The sequence below is a fragment of the Onychomys torridus genome, chromosome 22 (assembly GCF_903995425.1).
Source record: "Onychomys torridus chromosome 22, mOncTor1.1, whole genome shotgun sequence".
Taxonomy (NCBI): Eukaryota; Metazoa; Chordata; class Mammalia; order Rodentia; family Cricetidae; genus Onychomys; species Onychomys torridus.
In genome coordinates, this window is record NC_050464.1 from 7,737,214 (window position 1) to 7,752,787 (window position 15,574).

At 42.7% G+C, this 15,574-nt stretch overlaps 1 protein-coding gene across 1 annotated transcript in view; it reads right to left on the reverse strand.

Moving 5' to 3' along the window:
• Positions 1-15,574, reverse strand: part of Cyth3 (cytohesin 3) — a 97,773-nt gene that overhangs the window by 25,517 nt on the left and 56,682 nt on the right. The window contains exon 2 of the mRNA XM_036171603.1: positions 1,273-1,355. Coding sequence (XP_036027496.1) covers positions 1,273-1,355 — 83 coding nt within the window. The remainder of the gene's footprint in view (positions 1-1,272; positions 1,356-15,574) is intronic.

Sequence of the window (15,574 nt, forward strand, 5' to 3'; positions counted from 1 at the left end):
CCAGAGAACGTAAGTTCAATTCCCAGAACATGTATCAGGTGGCTTACAACCTTTCAGTCTGACTCCAGGGGATCCTACTCCTCTGGCCTCTGTGGGCATGTGCACTAATGTGCATATACCCACACATATACATGTAATTTAAAGTAATAATAAAAATTTAAAGTGATAATTATGATTTTTTTAAAAAGAGAGAGAGAGAGAGAGAGAGATGAAGCCCCCAAGGACAAGGTCCAACTCAGAGACATCAGAAGCAGAGGAGACAGAAATTGTTTACTCCCTACTGGCTGGCTTCCCAGCCTCCTTGAGCCTCAGACAGCATCCTTAGTGACAGGATGAAGTAGCCAGTGTTCAGGGAAAAGTCCATATTATTGAGCAGTATGATCATTACTGTCTACAGGATATGCATTCTTAATTCTTTAAACAAAGGACTTATCTGGGCTGCAGAATTTTCCAAGAATGCAGGTTTACCTTGAGCCAAAGTTGCCACCAATTACCTCTCAAATACAAAGACATTTTATTCAGAACCCTATTATGTGTGTGCCAGCAAGTTGAGACTTAAACAAGTTCCTAGAAAGGAGTCATTGTCCAGGACAAGGCCTGCTGCTCTACAGTGAGTGGCCTATGAGGCAACATTTACTTTGGCAATGACAATGACTATGAAGCTTCTCAAAAAGGGCCACATGACTGACTTTCCTGAAGAAGAAGCCTCACACCAAAGGATCCATGAGGCCTCTGAATAGTCTCTGAAGCATCAGACACTCTAGCTCTGAAACTGTGGCTTCATTCATTTCCTCTCCTGTGGGACATCCCTCAGCCCTTGCCTCTGGGTCAAGTACACAAATGTGGGGAGGCAGTGTTAATCCATCTGTTTTATCCATCTTTGTTTAAATTTGTCATTCTGCTCCTACCACCACCAAGTAGGCACTTAGTATACAGCTAGAATCCAATATATGTTTGTTCACTCAAAGGACACTGGACTGCCAAAAATGTCTCGGGCACCTATCTAAGTGCTTGAGAAAAAGGGCACCGTGTATCAGGCTGCTGCCTGATACTTGTAACTGGGGCCACAAGTCAACTACTAGGAATGCTGGTCCCACCATTGTCATCTCTGCTCCAGAGCTTGTGCTGTCTGGGGTGGAGTCTTTGCTTCCTCAGCCCAGAGAACTCATATCTCTGTCTCCATGGTGCTCACACTTTTCACATTTTCTTGAAGCTACCCTATTCAGTATTCCACACAAATTCAAGGTAGACACTCTGCTGTTGATGTTTTACCTCGATGTCATCAATAAGCTCCTTTTTCCTTCGACGAATGTCCAAAAGCTCTTCTCGCTCTTCTAATGACAGGTCTTCAGGCACTGAAAAGAAGAAGAATGAAAGAAAGGAAGGAAGGTCAACAACTTCAGGGGAAAGCTGGTGAGGCTGGAGACTGGAGGTGGGAAGCATCTACCCTTGCCTCACCTCCCCACCCGCTGCCCTACCCCGCAGAGACTGCCAGCTTCTCTAGAGGAAAACAGAAGCTACACACATCTGTACACACCTTACCCCACCAAAATGCTGATTAGCCTGCCCAGAGTCTTACCACCAACCTTTCCTACCCATGGAGCCCCGATCAGAGGTTAACATGCTCGGGTACTTCTCTGTAGCCTCTTGTAGCACTACAGATACTGGCCAACCAGCACACCTGGTTAAGACCTTCCTGCTGTACTCAGTTCTCAACTGTTTCTTAGCCTTTTACTCTCAGAGTGCTACATCTGTAACACATAAAACATGCACTGAACCAGACACACAAAGCTAAAAAAGGTCAATGTGGTTACACCTTGCAGAGTGAGAAACACAGTGGGAAAGCAGTGTGATGCTAGCCTCCCACTCAAACCCCACCACAAGCCTTACAGAACTACGGACTTTCTTATGCATATCTAACTGATAGTATAAAAATGCATGTTCATCTTACTAGAATGCCTGGGGCTGGGACTGGGAGCAGGACATGAGGAGCACAAATGGACATAGACACTTTGGGAAGCACTCGGGTACATCAGACAGCATCAAGGACACACATGCCACACCCAGCAGCTTTCTTTTAAGTATATACAGTAGAAAACTCTCCAGCAGTGCATCAAGAAGTACAATAATGTTGAAGAAGCACATTTTATAGATTAGAAGCAAAGAAGTCGCCGGGCAGTGGTGGTGCACGCCTTTAATCCCAGCACTCGGGAGGCAGAGCCAGGTGGATCTCTGTGAGTTCGAGGCCAGCCTGGTCTACAAAGCGAGTTCCAGGAAAGGTGCAAAGCTACAAAGAGAAACCCTGTCTCAAAACAAACAAACAAAAAAACAACAACAACAACAAAAAAAGAAGTTAAGTGTCCATCTACAGTAGGATGTGCTGCTAGAACCTCACAGAAGTGAAAATGAAAAACTACAAGCAACAAACAGGTGATTTCAGGACATTTGTGTAGACATTAGATACAGTCTCTTATGGACCAGAAAAGCAAAAAAGTAAATAGTATATTGTTTAGGTAATGTCTCAGTTTTGCACCCTGTTGCCATGATAAAATACCCTGACAAAAGCATATTAAGGGAGAAAGGGTGCATTTGCCCACAATTCCAATGTATTGTCATAAGAGTATGAACACCCATCTATAGTCAAGAGCAGAGAGCAATGAGTGTGTTACCATGCTAGTGCTCATTTCATGGACTAAGACTCAGCCCATGAAATGGTGCTGCCCACATTCAGAGTTGGTCTTTCCCACTTCAATCCAATAAAGAAAATCCCTCACAGCCATGACCACAAACCAACCTAATCTAGATAATTTGTCATTGAGACTTCTTTCTCAGGTGATTAGATTATGTCAAGTTGATAATTAAAACTAATCACCATGGGGATGGAGAGATGGCTCAGAGGTTAAGAGTACTGGCTGTTCTTCCATAGAACCTGGGTTCGATTCCCAACACCCACATGGCAGTTCACAATTGTCTGTAACTTCAGGGGATCCAACACTCTCACACAGACATACATGCAGGGAAAACACCAGTTTACATAAAAATAACTTTAAAAAAGAAAAACACCTAGCCATCATAGGTATATAAATACACGTCATAAAATAATTAAACAATTACCAAGCTCATAATAAGCATAGCCTTTAAGGAGAGAAGGAAGAACATGGAATAAAGGTGGAAACAGAGAATACATCATATTACTAGTTTCCTCCTTCCTCTACTAGCTATACACTGAAACTGAATGACACCTTAGCAATGTTCTTGGGCAATCTTCTCTGCCAAGATATTACAAAGGAAAGAGTAACTAGACAGGGCTATAAAACAACTGAACCCCTCAAAACACCATGAAGACAGCCATTATTATCTCTATTTTATAACTGATGCCAAGAGAGATGAAATGATTTTCCCTAGAGAAGAGATATTGAAGATATAATGGGGCTGGAAAGATGCTCAGCAGTTAAGAGCACATGCTGCTCCATCAAGAGGTTCAGAGTTTGATCCCACATCAGGCAGTTCACAGGTGTCTGTTGACTCTGAATTCAAGGGGCCAGATGCCCCTTCTGGAATCACTGGACAAATGAACGAACACACACACACACACACACACACACACACACACACACACACACACAATGGATGAATAAAAAAATAAATACTTTTTAAAAGAAATAATGCCCCACAATACTAAGTATCTGGTAAACAACATGGACACACACATCCAAGATGCGCAATACATGGCAAACATCAAGCATGACAAACTCAGATTTACAAGTTGTGCAGCATGCATTGGGCAAGAGTAGGAGTTCCACAGATCCCCGGAACCAGTGTCTGTCTTCTGCCTTGCAAAGTGGCAGCTTTATCCCAAACTGGCTTCTAACCTGCTAGAGCTGAGGCTACATGCTTTCTCACCCCAGGGCTTTTCAAACTTCCTCCTAGAAGGTCCTATAGAACATCTCCTTAATTTTCACTGGCCAAACCTATCTCAGGTCTCAGTTCACACTAATTAGCAAAAGTAGAAGACATATCCAACACACATAGTACTGAAAGAGAAGACATAAAAGGAGTCAATTTATACTGGAGAAAACCAGCATCCAGAAAGATGAAGCATAAGCAAGCACACACTTTTTTTGCTTCCCCAAACCTATTAGTCCACTCTAACGAAAAGAGCATTTCTCAAAGTAGCCAGCCTCTAGAATGGGGTCAGCCTGATGTCAGAGAGTAAATGTCCTCCAGTCTGTCAGCCACACACACAAGCCTCCTAAAGCAACCCCTCTGTAAAACTTTTCTGCTGACTTCTCCAACATACGTGTACAAAAAAAAAAAGAGTTTGGAAGGGGAGCTGCAGACTTCAGTCTTCTGTAAGAGGGTTTTTCTAAGAAGTTCTCCCAACGTCTTCCTCCTCCCACCCCAAGGACCAGAGTGAATAAAGATGAATGGAAACACCATGATTTCCTTCTAAAGATGCCAATGCTCCTCCATCAGAAGCATTCCATGGACTGCCTGAGTTTTTCTCTTCCTACCATGCCTATCTTGTCCTTTAAAGACAATGAGGATCTAAACGATACAAGGTTGCTCATTCAAGTTACCAGGAATTCCAACCAAAACCTGATCATCTAAAAAGAAGAGAGGAGCTGCTGAGATGGCCTACCTAGTAGAAGTGCTTCCTGTCAAACCCAACTTGAGTTTGATCCTCAGGACCCACATGGTAGAAGGAAAGAATTGACCCTTTTAAGTTGTTTTCTGACCTCCACATATACACCATGGCATGCATATGTGAGGGCACACATACAAAAATGTGATTTTAAAAAGGTAACTTTTGTCAGGTAAGATGATAGTGTTGTTACATAGGAAGTATCCTTATTTTCTAGAGAGTCATACTCAAGTATTTTGGGGTATAAGGTATATATCTAAATTTTACTATGAAAGACTTCAGAAAAAAGAATTGAGTAAACTAAAAATTATTGAATCTATTTAACTAGTTATCAGTTCTACATTCAAAGTTTGAAATTTCTAAGTCAGGTATAGTAGGGCAAGCCTTTAATCTCCTAGCACTTAGGAGGCAACAGCAGGTGGATCTCTGTACGTTCAATACCAGCCTGGTTTTCACATCAAGTTCCATGCTAGCCAGGACAACATGGTGACACCCTGTCTATGGAGGGGGGGGGGGGAAGGGGGAGAGTGGGGAGAAAGAGAAGGAAAGAAGAGAAAAAATTAAAATTTCTCATAATAAAAAAATGACACCCCCCCAAAAAAAAATCCACTTGGCCTTAAATGACTAGTATCTCTTCTAGTAACATCTTTTGTGGGATTTGGCAGAAACAGGCATGGGAAATAGCAGAACACTCTTCGCACATTAAAAAGAGTAACAGGGCTGGAATAGTGTAATTCAGTGTGCATGTTACTATACAGGATAACACCATACACTATTCCTGGACCAATCTCTGCCTGCTTCTGTCACCTCTCTACCCTGCTATGATGTCATGTCATTGGCTACCTTGAAGGTACCATGAATACTGACGACATCTGCGTGGTAAAGCACCAGCAGTATCTACCAGCAGCCACAGGATCTGTTGACACACAGGCCATTTCACATGCTCAGGGACCATGTGTAGAGTGAAATGGCAGGCAATACTCAGAGAAGGCTCCTAACTATCCAGATCTTCCCTAGCGACACACCATCTTTGATATAAGGCTTGGACTCACCTTCCTGACATCTTGTACACTCTGTCACTTTGACTCTCCTGGCTTAGATGACACCTTGGCAAAGGTGTCATAGTGAAAAATATTTCCTCCAACTTCAAGTAAGAAAAAAAAGGCATAGCCAGGCAGTGGTGGTGCACGCCTTTACTTCCAGTACTGTGGAGGCAGAGGCAGGCAGATCTCTGTGTCAGACTAGTCTACAAAGGGAATTTGAGGACAGCAGAGCTACACAGCAAAACTCTGTCTCGAAAAAGAAAAAACAAAGGGGGCAATGGTGTCCATCCACATGGTCTTCAACATTTGTAAGAGGCATTCAACAGAGGCAACATGAAGCAATCTCTCCTCTGTGCTTTCTTTTCCTAGCTGTAATAATGGATGACAGCTTCACTGTGGAGGGCCTTGACATCACTTGTCTGTGAGCTGAATTTTCAGCCGAGGTGGGGGTGTACCTGGTGTAAGGTTATGTTACTGCTTCTCCTGAGGATGACATCACCTTGAAGTCAGCCTGAAGGCAGTGAAGAAGTCAACCAACAGTATGTTTCCTACAAACACTATTGGCTTAATGAGATCTCTGCTGGTGCTCGGAATGTTGCTCCCACATCTCTTAGGAGGAGGATTGGGAGGCCTGCTGCAACGTTACAATTTATATTACACCCTTCTGAACGAAGATCTTTTACACAGATCTTCTTCTCAGGCATCTTGCTCAGTGTGTGGAGAGACTATATGCTCAGCCAATGGTTAGATTCATGGTACATGCTTTCACTGTGCATTTGTGCATGCCTCTATTTTCTGTAACCTATTTTAGTGTCACTATTGCTTTATGCTGGTTATGAAAATTACAGTCTTGTGCACGCTAGGCAGCTACCTACCACAGACCTATATCCCAGCCCAATTTTGAACCTTTTTTTGGGTCGGAGGTTGGCAGGCCTTGCATATGCCAGACAACTGAGCTACACCCCAACCCTTTATTTTGACAGTCTTGCTAAGTTAGCCAGGTTGGCCTTGAACTCACCCAGTTTCCAGGTTGGTGGGTAGGCAAAAGTTGGAGATTGCTCAATTTATAACATTTCACCATATTCTATACAAAGGCCAGAGCAGTAAATATGGAAGTATGGGTGAGAAGCACTTCCTCATGACACCAGAGCAGTCAAGGCAGAGAAGCAGGGAAGACACTACTCTGAGCATGTTCACACTGGTAGTTTACCCTGTCTATCCTTCCTGTTCTCACTGTGAATGGACAGGATCTATACTTTCAAAATGGCTTAAAACAAGAGGATTCTTCGATGACTGTCCCCAGAGGTTGCAGTGTTTTATACCACAGTGGCTTGCAGAAGGAGGTGCTGAGAGAACCGCCAGTTTTATTTTCAAAAGTAGAACAGGGAAGCTTGACAACCACTGGGCACAACTGCCCCATCTTGGAACACCAGGAGGCTGGGAAGCCAATCATTTCAAGATCCACTTTGAAAGTTTGAGATCTGCTGATCATGTATAAGTACACCTCACATAAATCTGTGACACACAACTTTTTCATGTCAACAAGGTATGTTTTGTAAGTAAAATTGTTTTCCTAACACTGGCTTTCCAGGGTGAACAGTTCTCAAAGTCTACACCTCTGACCTGTGTTTCTCACATTTCATTCTGAATGGGGGAAGGTAGTAACATCTGGATTAAGCTATTTAAGATCTGGGGATTTGGGCTGTAGTTTTTAAATTTGTTTTTCGTTTTATTCCAACTCTGAATCTGCTGTATCCAGGGTCTCATTCCTGGTCATGTTTGTGTTTGTTCCTCGCTATGAATTCCTGTTTCTAAAAACACAGTTGAAGATTCCCATTCATGTTTCAATGTCTTGCGTCAGTCCCTCTCTCTCATTTTCCCTACTAATATTACTATTTCTGAGTGTCCTAAATGCTGTTTTTTATGCAGTTGGTTTATGTTAAGCTTTTAACAGTTGAGATGTTGTATTTTCTATAGAAATTCTTATAATTTTCATTTTTCTCAAATGGATTAAAATTTCTCTCTCTCTCTCTCTCTCTCTCTCTCTCTCTCTCTCTCTCTCTCTTAGATTTATTTATTTATTATGTATATAGCATATAAGACTGAAGGCCAGAAGAGGGCACCAGATCTCATTACAGATGGTTGTGAGCCACCATGTGGTTGCTGGGAATTGAACTCAGGACCTCTGGAAGAGCAGCCAGTGCTCTTAACCTCTGAGCCATCTCTCCAGCCCAAATTTCTCTCTTATTTACTATGAGTAATTAAAATATATGTGCTTTTAAAATAAAACAAAACAAAACAAGGGCTAATTAGCTACAATGACTAGTCTTGCTGTGAAATCCCCTGAAGCAGGTTGGCTTTACCATAGAATTCTGACCACATAGAGACAGGCCTGAGTTTATTTGCATAGACTTGGTGACCTCTAAGAAAGAAACAGGACTGAAAGCATGAGTCTATGATAGTTGTAACAGCAGGTATAGTTTCAATATTTTGGTCTGAATTCTGGATAGCAAACCTAAATGTTTTCACAAGGGAAAAACAGAATAGAAGGCAGGAAATCCTGTGTTTCTGCTGCTGGCACGGCTTCAGAGAAGATTCAGAACAAATTCATATCCTGGACCAGTCCTTGCCTTTCTCAAATGAAGATTTGCAAAAATCAAAGCACCTTAGAGTTGGTGAAATCTGCTGCCAGCCATGATGGGTAACTAAATTTGGACTTAAAATGAGGGGGGGAGTAAACAAAATCCCAAACCTTGTAAAATAGAAAAGAAGGTGAAATAAGCTACTTTTCAGACAATAAAACTTCAAATAATTCCTTTTTGTTATTGTTGTTTTTGTTTTTTCAAGACAGGGTTTCTCTGTGTAGTTTTGGAGACTGTCCTGGATCTTGCTCTCTAGACCAAGCTGGCCTCGAACTCACAGAGATCCACCTGGCTCTGCCTCCCGAGTGCTGGGATTACAGGCGTGCGCCACCACCGCCTGGCAAAACAATTCTTCTTTAACAGATCTGCAGGTGGGTGCCCAAAGGAGTATCAAATGAAAATCTACACGAAATCTAATCTCACAGGTAGCTATGTGAGCAAAAGTTTTCCAGTCCTGATGCAAATCTCTTGAAAAGATGTACTGCTGCTGTTTAAAACAAAAGCAAATATGATATTGATTTAGCACTTATCTAAAAGAAAAAGAACAGAGGACTAGGAGCAAGAAATAAAAGCACATCGCTATGAATTTAACCTAGTTAGACACAGCAGTGCACACCTGTAAACTCAGCATTCAGAAAACTGTGTCAGAGAACCAAGTGAAGTTCAAGGCCAGCTAGAGCTTCAGTAAGACCTTGCCTCAAAAACACAATGGCAACAAAACAAGAGAAAAAATACTATTTTCCTGTATGAGAAATGGTATTTGTTTCCTGTATGCGAAATGAGAGACCATGATAAGTTGAAAGTGCATGCTATAGGCTGGAGAGATGGCTCAGAAGTTAAGAGCACTGGCAGAGGACCTGGTTCAATTCCCAGAGTCCACTTGGCAGCTCACAACCATCTGTAACTCCAGGGGATCTGACACCCTCTTCTGGTCTCTGCAGGCACCAAGCACATACATAGCAGACAGACATACATAAGGCAAAATGCACATACACTAAACAGATAACCACCACTGTCATTAAAAACAGAATATAGTACAGTGGTTGGGTAGATGGCTGAGTGGGTAAGAGTACTTGCTATGCCAGCATGCAGACCTGAGTGCAAATTCCTAGCACCCACATAAGAAGCTGGTGTGGCTGTGCACACCTGCAACCCCAGCACTGTGGAAGACAGAGACAGGAGGGTGATAGGACACTGAACATCCGCCTTTGTCCTCTACACATGCCTCCACACAGAAACACAGCCCCCACCCCCACCACTCTATACCTCCCACCCCCACACACAAACCCTGAAGCAACTAACAGGTTTGGTTTGGTTTGATTTGGTTTTTTTGTTTTTGTATTTGTTTTTCCAGATAGGGTTTCTCTATGTAGCCCTGGCTGTGCTGGAACGAATTCTGTAGACCAGGCTGCCCTCCAACTCACAGAGATCCGCCCGCCTCAGCCTCCCAAGTGCTTGTTAAAGGCATACACTGGGGTTGGGGATTTAGCTCAGTGGTAGAGCGCTTGCCCTGGGTTCAGTCCTCAGCTCGAGTGGGGGTGGGGCGCGGAAAGAAGACAAAAAGGCATACACCACCACCTCCTGGCTGCAACTAACAAATTTTGCAATAACAATATTGAATTGAAAAAGTGGAATTACTGCTTTGTTTACCACATTTAATAAAATTCAAGAATTCATCGATCATATCCTATCTCTCACAGACACTGAAATGTAGAAATATTTACATCTCAGAATCGATGAAAAATTAGGGAATTTTTGTACATAGTTTAGAAAACGTACTCGTATTTAAAATGTATACTGATACTAGAAAATAAAGAGCATCTTAAAGATGATAAAGGGCTTTCTAACAATGAAATTATATGTACAGTCTCATTGTGTGACAAATTATAGGTACCAAGAAGCAGCGATTTTTCTCGGTTCTGTGTTGTTGTTGTACCTAAGGCTACTCTTATAATTCATTTTCTCACTCCCACACACACACATTCTGTGTGTTTTTTCACACACACCTTCCAGAAAACTAACATTCTGCTCTACAACTCTCCTGAGAAAAGATAGGATACCAGACTTATGAACATTATGTTTTAGGGACTAGAAGTCAAATATGATAACTTAACAAATTATTCAATGAACAGAAATTTGATCACTTAACTTGATTACTTAACCATATGTTTTTGACTCTCAGCTGCAGACTGAAAACACTGTAACTTTTAATTTTACTCTCATTTCAAATAATCAACACTAATGCATCATGGCTAACTTTCCTGTTGCCATTTGGTAGTATTTTTAATATTTTTTTGGTCAGTTAGGGACATGCCAGTCCTACAGGATACTGGCAAGGCTTGAGCCTGGGACACTGGTCTCTGATGATTCACTAAATAGGAACTCTGCACACAGAAGCAATACCTTTCCCGAATTTCAAAATGCTTGGGCTCAGAACAACCACCAGGGAGATTTTGACAGCAAGAACAAAGGGACAGCTAGGGGCCAACAGGAGCAGGCACTAAGCTTTGGATCTCATCACCAAGAGCCACTTGACCTCCAGCAGGTGACAAAGCCAGTCCAAACACTCACATACAAGAGAGTCACTTGGCCAGTCACATGATGACTACAGCAGGAAGGCATGGTGGGGAGTGCTCTAGCTGGCCAGGCTACTAGGCTGAGCCACAGGGCCAGGTAGGGACTGAGAGCCTCAAGGCCATGTGAATCCCTAGTGGATACAGGAACAGTGTCAGTCCCTGACACTGGTCACCCTTCAGTCTCCACTCTCTCTCTCTTTAGTGTTCTGGGACACTTGCCTAGTCTTCTCTGAATTAAGTAAAACGACAAAGACAAACAAAGACTGAATAATTTGCCACCTGTGCACCACTGTTAAAGGAAACCATGAAAGAATGACTATCGAGAGAAAAGATCTAGGACAGGTGGTGACAGATATCAGAGAGAATAATCCCAGGCTTCCTCGATCCACTCTGAAGGAAAGCCAGCTACACAGACAGTATCTCACAGATGAAGAACTAGAAAACAGCAAGAGCAGCCAATGGACAGGAACACAAACAAGCTTTTCTCAGAGAAGCTGGAGACTTGACAAGATTTTATACTAAAACATCCTGGCTAAGCAGGAAAGGAATTGAGTTTCAAATCCCAGTGATGGGAGGGTGGATAAAGATCAGAATGAGAAGAAAACATCAACACAAAAAAGACATGCGGCCAAGGTGGTGGCCAAGCTTCTTTCCCCAGCACCACAAAATAAACCAAGACAAGAGACACAATACCATTCGAAACACAAAATATAAAATCAAAGCAGGAAAAAATAGTGTATTGTTTTCTACTGTTGGAGAGAGAAAAACAAGTCCACAGGAACTTACAGTTTCTCATAACTTATGGTCATGAAAGGGAATCTGTTTCTCACCAGTGACTCCAGACTATCTAAGAAACTTCCTATGACCAAGAGACAAGGACAGAAGTGACAATGTGCAGGGTTAAGGTATGTACAAAGCTTCACACCTCACCACACTCTGGAGAAGACAAAGCCCACAGCCTTGAAGGAAGAAACCACAAGGAGAGCTGCAGACACCCCAGCTGTTACAGTCACCTCAGCAAAGTCCCCAAACACCAAGGTGTCACTGTGTGGGATGAGCTCAACCCCCACATGACTTGCAAGCTGAATGTAGCAAGATGACTGAACCCAACAAATCAGGAGACAACATGCTTCTGCAGTTTATAATAACTGCTCTAGAGAATATGATACACAGTACAGTGTAACTGGTACTTAATAAATATAAAAGGAAAAAGGTTAAGTTTAAAAACTGAACAAAAAATAAAGCTAAGTTTTATGTAGAAGAGGCACACCTACAATAAACACAGTATTAACAATTAAAACTAAAAGCACAGAAAGGGAGGCCTTACTGTGTAAAGTGCTTGCCATGTAAGCAGGAGGGCCTGAGTTCACATCCCCAGAGTTAGGGGAGAAGGAAAACGGAGAGGGAGACATATGCACACATGTGCCTCTGTGTGTGAACCATATATGTGCAGGAGCCTAAAGAGGTAAGAAGAGGCCATCAGATCCCCTGGAACTGGAGCTATACATATATAAGCCACCATATGAGTGCTGGAAACTGACTTGGGTCCTCTGTAAGAGAAGTAAGCTCTTAACTGCTGAGCCATCTCTCCAGCCCCCAAGACCACAAGGAACATTGAGAATAGGCCAATAACAGACCAAAAAAAAAAAAAAAAAAATCATGGTGATAGAAATCTGAGCAGTGGTTAATCAGGGGGTGGAAGGTGCTGCCTGAGAAAGGGCATGGCAGAGCTTCTGTGGTGTTGTCAAGTACTTTATTTTGACGTGGGTGGTCACTACACAGTGCATGTATCCAGCACATATAGACATAAGACAGCTGAGCTCTAGGGTACACTTAGCATTTGGGTACTGTGTTAGTCAGATTCTTGTCACCACAACAAACATCCAAGATAATCAGCTACAAGAGAAAAGTTTTATTCTGGCTTGGAGTTTCGGAGGTTTTAGTCCATAGTTATTTGGCCCTGTTGCTTCTGGGCTTGGGACGACAGACAAATGGTCAAGATGAAACTACATGGCCAGGAATGGACAAGAGAAAGGAAAAAACAAGAATCTAAAAATCCCCTTCAAAAGCACACCTCTGATGAACTGTAGCCTCCCTCTAGGCCTCATTTCTTCAAGGTTCACAGTCTCTTAAAAGTGCCAGACCAAGGGTTGGGGATTTAGCTCAGTGGTAGAGTGCTTGCTTAGCAAGCGCAAGTCCCTGGGTTCAACCCTCAACTAAAAAAAAAAAAAAAAAAAAAGTGCCATACCAAGAACTAAGTCTTTACCATGCGAGACTTTGGCAAGTATTTGCAACCCAATCTAAAGCATACATTTTCTTACCCTTAAGAGTCTCCATCTAGGGACTAAGGCATGACTAGTGGGTTAGAGTGCTGGCTCTGCAAACATGAGGGCCTGAGTTCAAATCCCTAGTACCCATATAAGAATCCAGGCATGGCTATGTAAGCCTATAACCCTGGCATCAGAGCAGTGGAGACAGGTGATCCCAAGAGCCCATGACCAGCCAGCCTAGCCCGACCAGCAAATTTCTGGTTCAGAGGGAGGTTCTGTCTTAATGCAGTAGGATGAAGAATGAAGAATCTACTCTGGTCTGCACATGTAACACATGGGCACATGTGTCACACATATAAGCATGCATACACACACACATACACACTCACCGCTTAAAAATTTTAAGGCCGGGCGGTGGTGGCGCACGCCTTTAATCCCAGCACTCAGGAGGCAGGGGCAGGTGGATCTCTGTGAGTTCGAGGCCAGCCTGGTCTACAGAGGTAGTCTAGGACAGGCTCCAAAGCTAAAGAGAAACCCTGTCTCAAAAAACAAAAAACAAACAAAAAAAAATTTTAAAGTCTACACCTGAATAGTTGACTACTTTTAACCCTTGACAGAAAAATGTTTCCTAAAAAATAAAGGTGCTGAGATAGCATCTGAGAACCAGACAGTAAAAACCAGTGTTAGTGACTTGCAGCTATTAAGAATGCTGACTTTGTATGAAATAGCCCATTTTTTTCTACCCAAAGTTATTACTTTTATCTCACAGTAGACAAAATAGTTTAAAAATTAGCACATTAGTGCTGGGTGGTGGTGGTTCATACCTTTAATCCCAGCACCTGGAAGGCAGAGGCAGGTGGATCTCTGAGTTCTAAGTCAGTCTGGTCTACAAAAAAAGCTCCAGAACAGCCAAGACTGTTAAACAAAGAAACCCTGTCTTGAAATTTTTTGTAATAAATAATTAGCACATTGTATAGATAAAAAAACAGCAAAAACTGAGAATCAGAGCAGTTATTATAATTTTTAAATGGCTGCCTTGTCTTTAGACACAGTGTTGCATATTAAAAAACAAAAACAAAAACCTGTCATTGCAATGTCCCCAAGTTAGCCTTTTGGACTCCATATAAACATCCTCTTGACAACTGGCATACCAACCCACAATTGTTGCTCTTCCTGTTTGGTGATGCAGTTAACCACCATCAAGGAACAGAAGAAGCACTATAGTCGTGTGTTCCTGAAGGCAGTGGTAGAGGGCAGTTTACTCCCTGGTTCCATTCAGCAAAACTAAACACAAGAAACAACTCAGCCAGCTTTCTAAAATCTGCAACAAAACATGTCTGATTCTAGCCAATTTTCAGCAGCAGTTTTTTGTTTGCTTGGTTGGTTGGTTGGTTGTCTTTTTTTTGAGACAGGGTTTCTCTGTGAAGTTTTGCACCTTCCCTGGAACTCCCTCTGTAGTCCAGGCTGGCCTCGAACTCACAGAGATCTGCCTGCCTCTGCCTCCTGAGTGCTGGGATTAAAGGCATGTGCCACCACCGCTGGGCCAGCAGCAGTTTTTTGGTTTTTTTGTTTTTTTTTTTGTTTTTTTTAACCATGTGGTCGGTCTGTAAACCTCCACCAGAAGCACATATCTGGGAGATATTCAGTAAATAAGTGCTTACTGCACAAGTATGATGACTGGAATCTGGGTTCCCAACACCTACATAAAAAGCCAGGTACAATTGTGTGCACTTGTAATCTCAGGGCTGGGGAGGCAGAGGCAGGAGGACCCCTGAGGAATTAGCAGCCATTTAGCCTGGTCAACTAGAAAAGCTTCAGGTAAAGTGAGAGACCCTATCCCCAAAGTAAGGTAAAGACACCTGACATAGTCCTCTGGTCTCCATGCACCCCCCCCACACACACACACATGCACATACACATTCACACACAGAAGTGCATGTTTGAAACACAGTTCCCAGACCTTGTCCCAGACCTTTCAAGTCAGAACCTCTAGGCAGGATTCCAAGGATAATGAATTTTAAAGAGCTTGTGGAATGGTTGTATTAAACATGAAAAATTGAGAGTCACTGCTAAGATGTACTGGGGAACATGGAAATCCAAACACATGGACAACATGGGCATACTTGGAAGCAGTGTTGTGGTTTGGATCTAGACTAGTTTCTCTCATGGGTTCTTGTGTTCAGTACTTGATCCCCAATGCTGCACTATTCAGAGCTGGAGCTTTTGAAAGGGAACTACATCATGGAAGCTCTGACCTCATCCATGGGTTAATCCACTCACACATTCATAATCTGATGGCCTTACTGAGAAGTGTTGAGTCCTTTTAGGGTGGGGCCTGATTGTAGTAATTGGTCACTGGGAGTGAGCCACAGAAAGGGCTCCAGCCTCTTTCTTACTC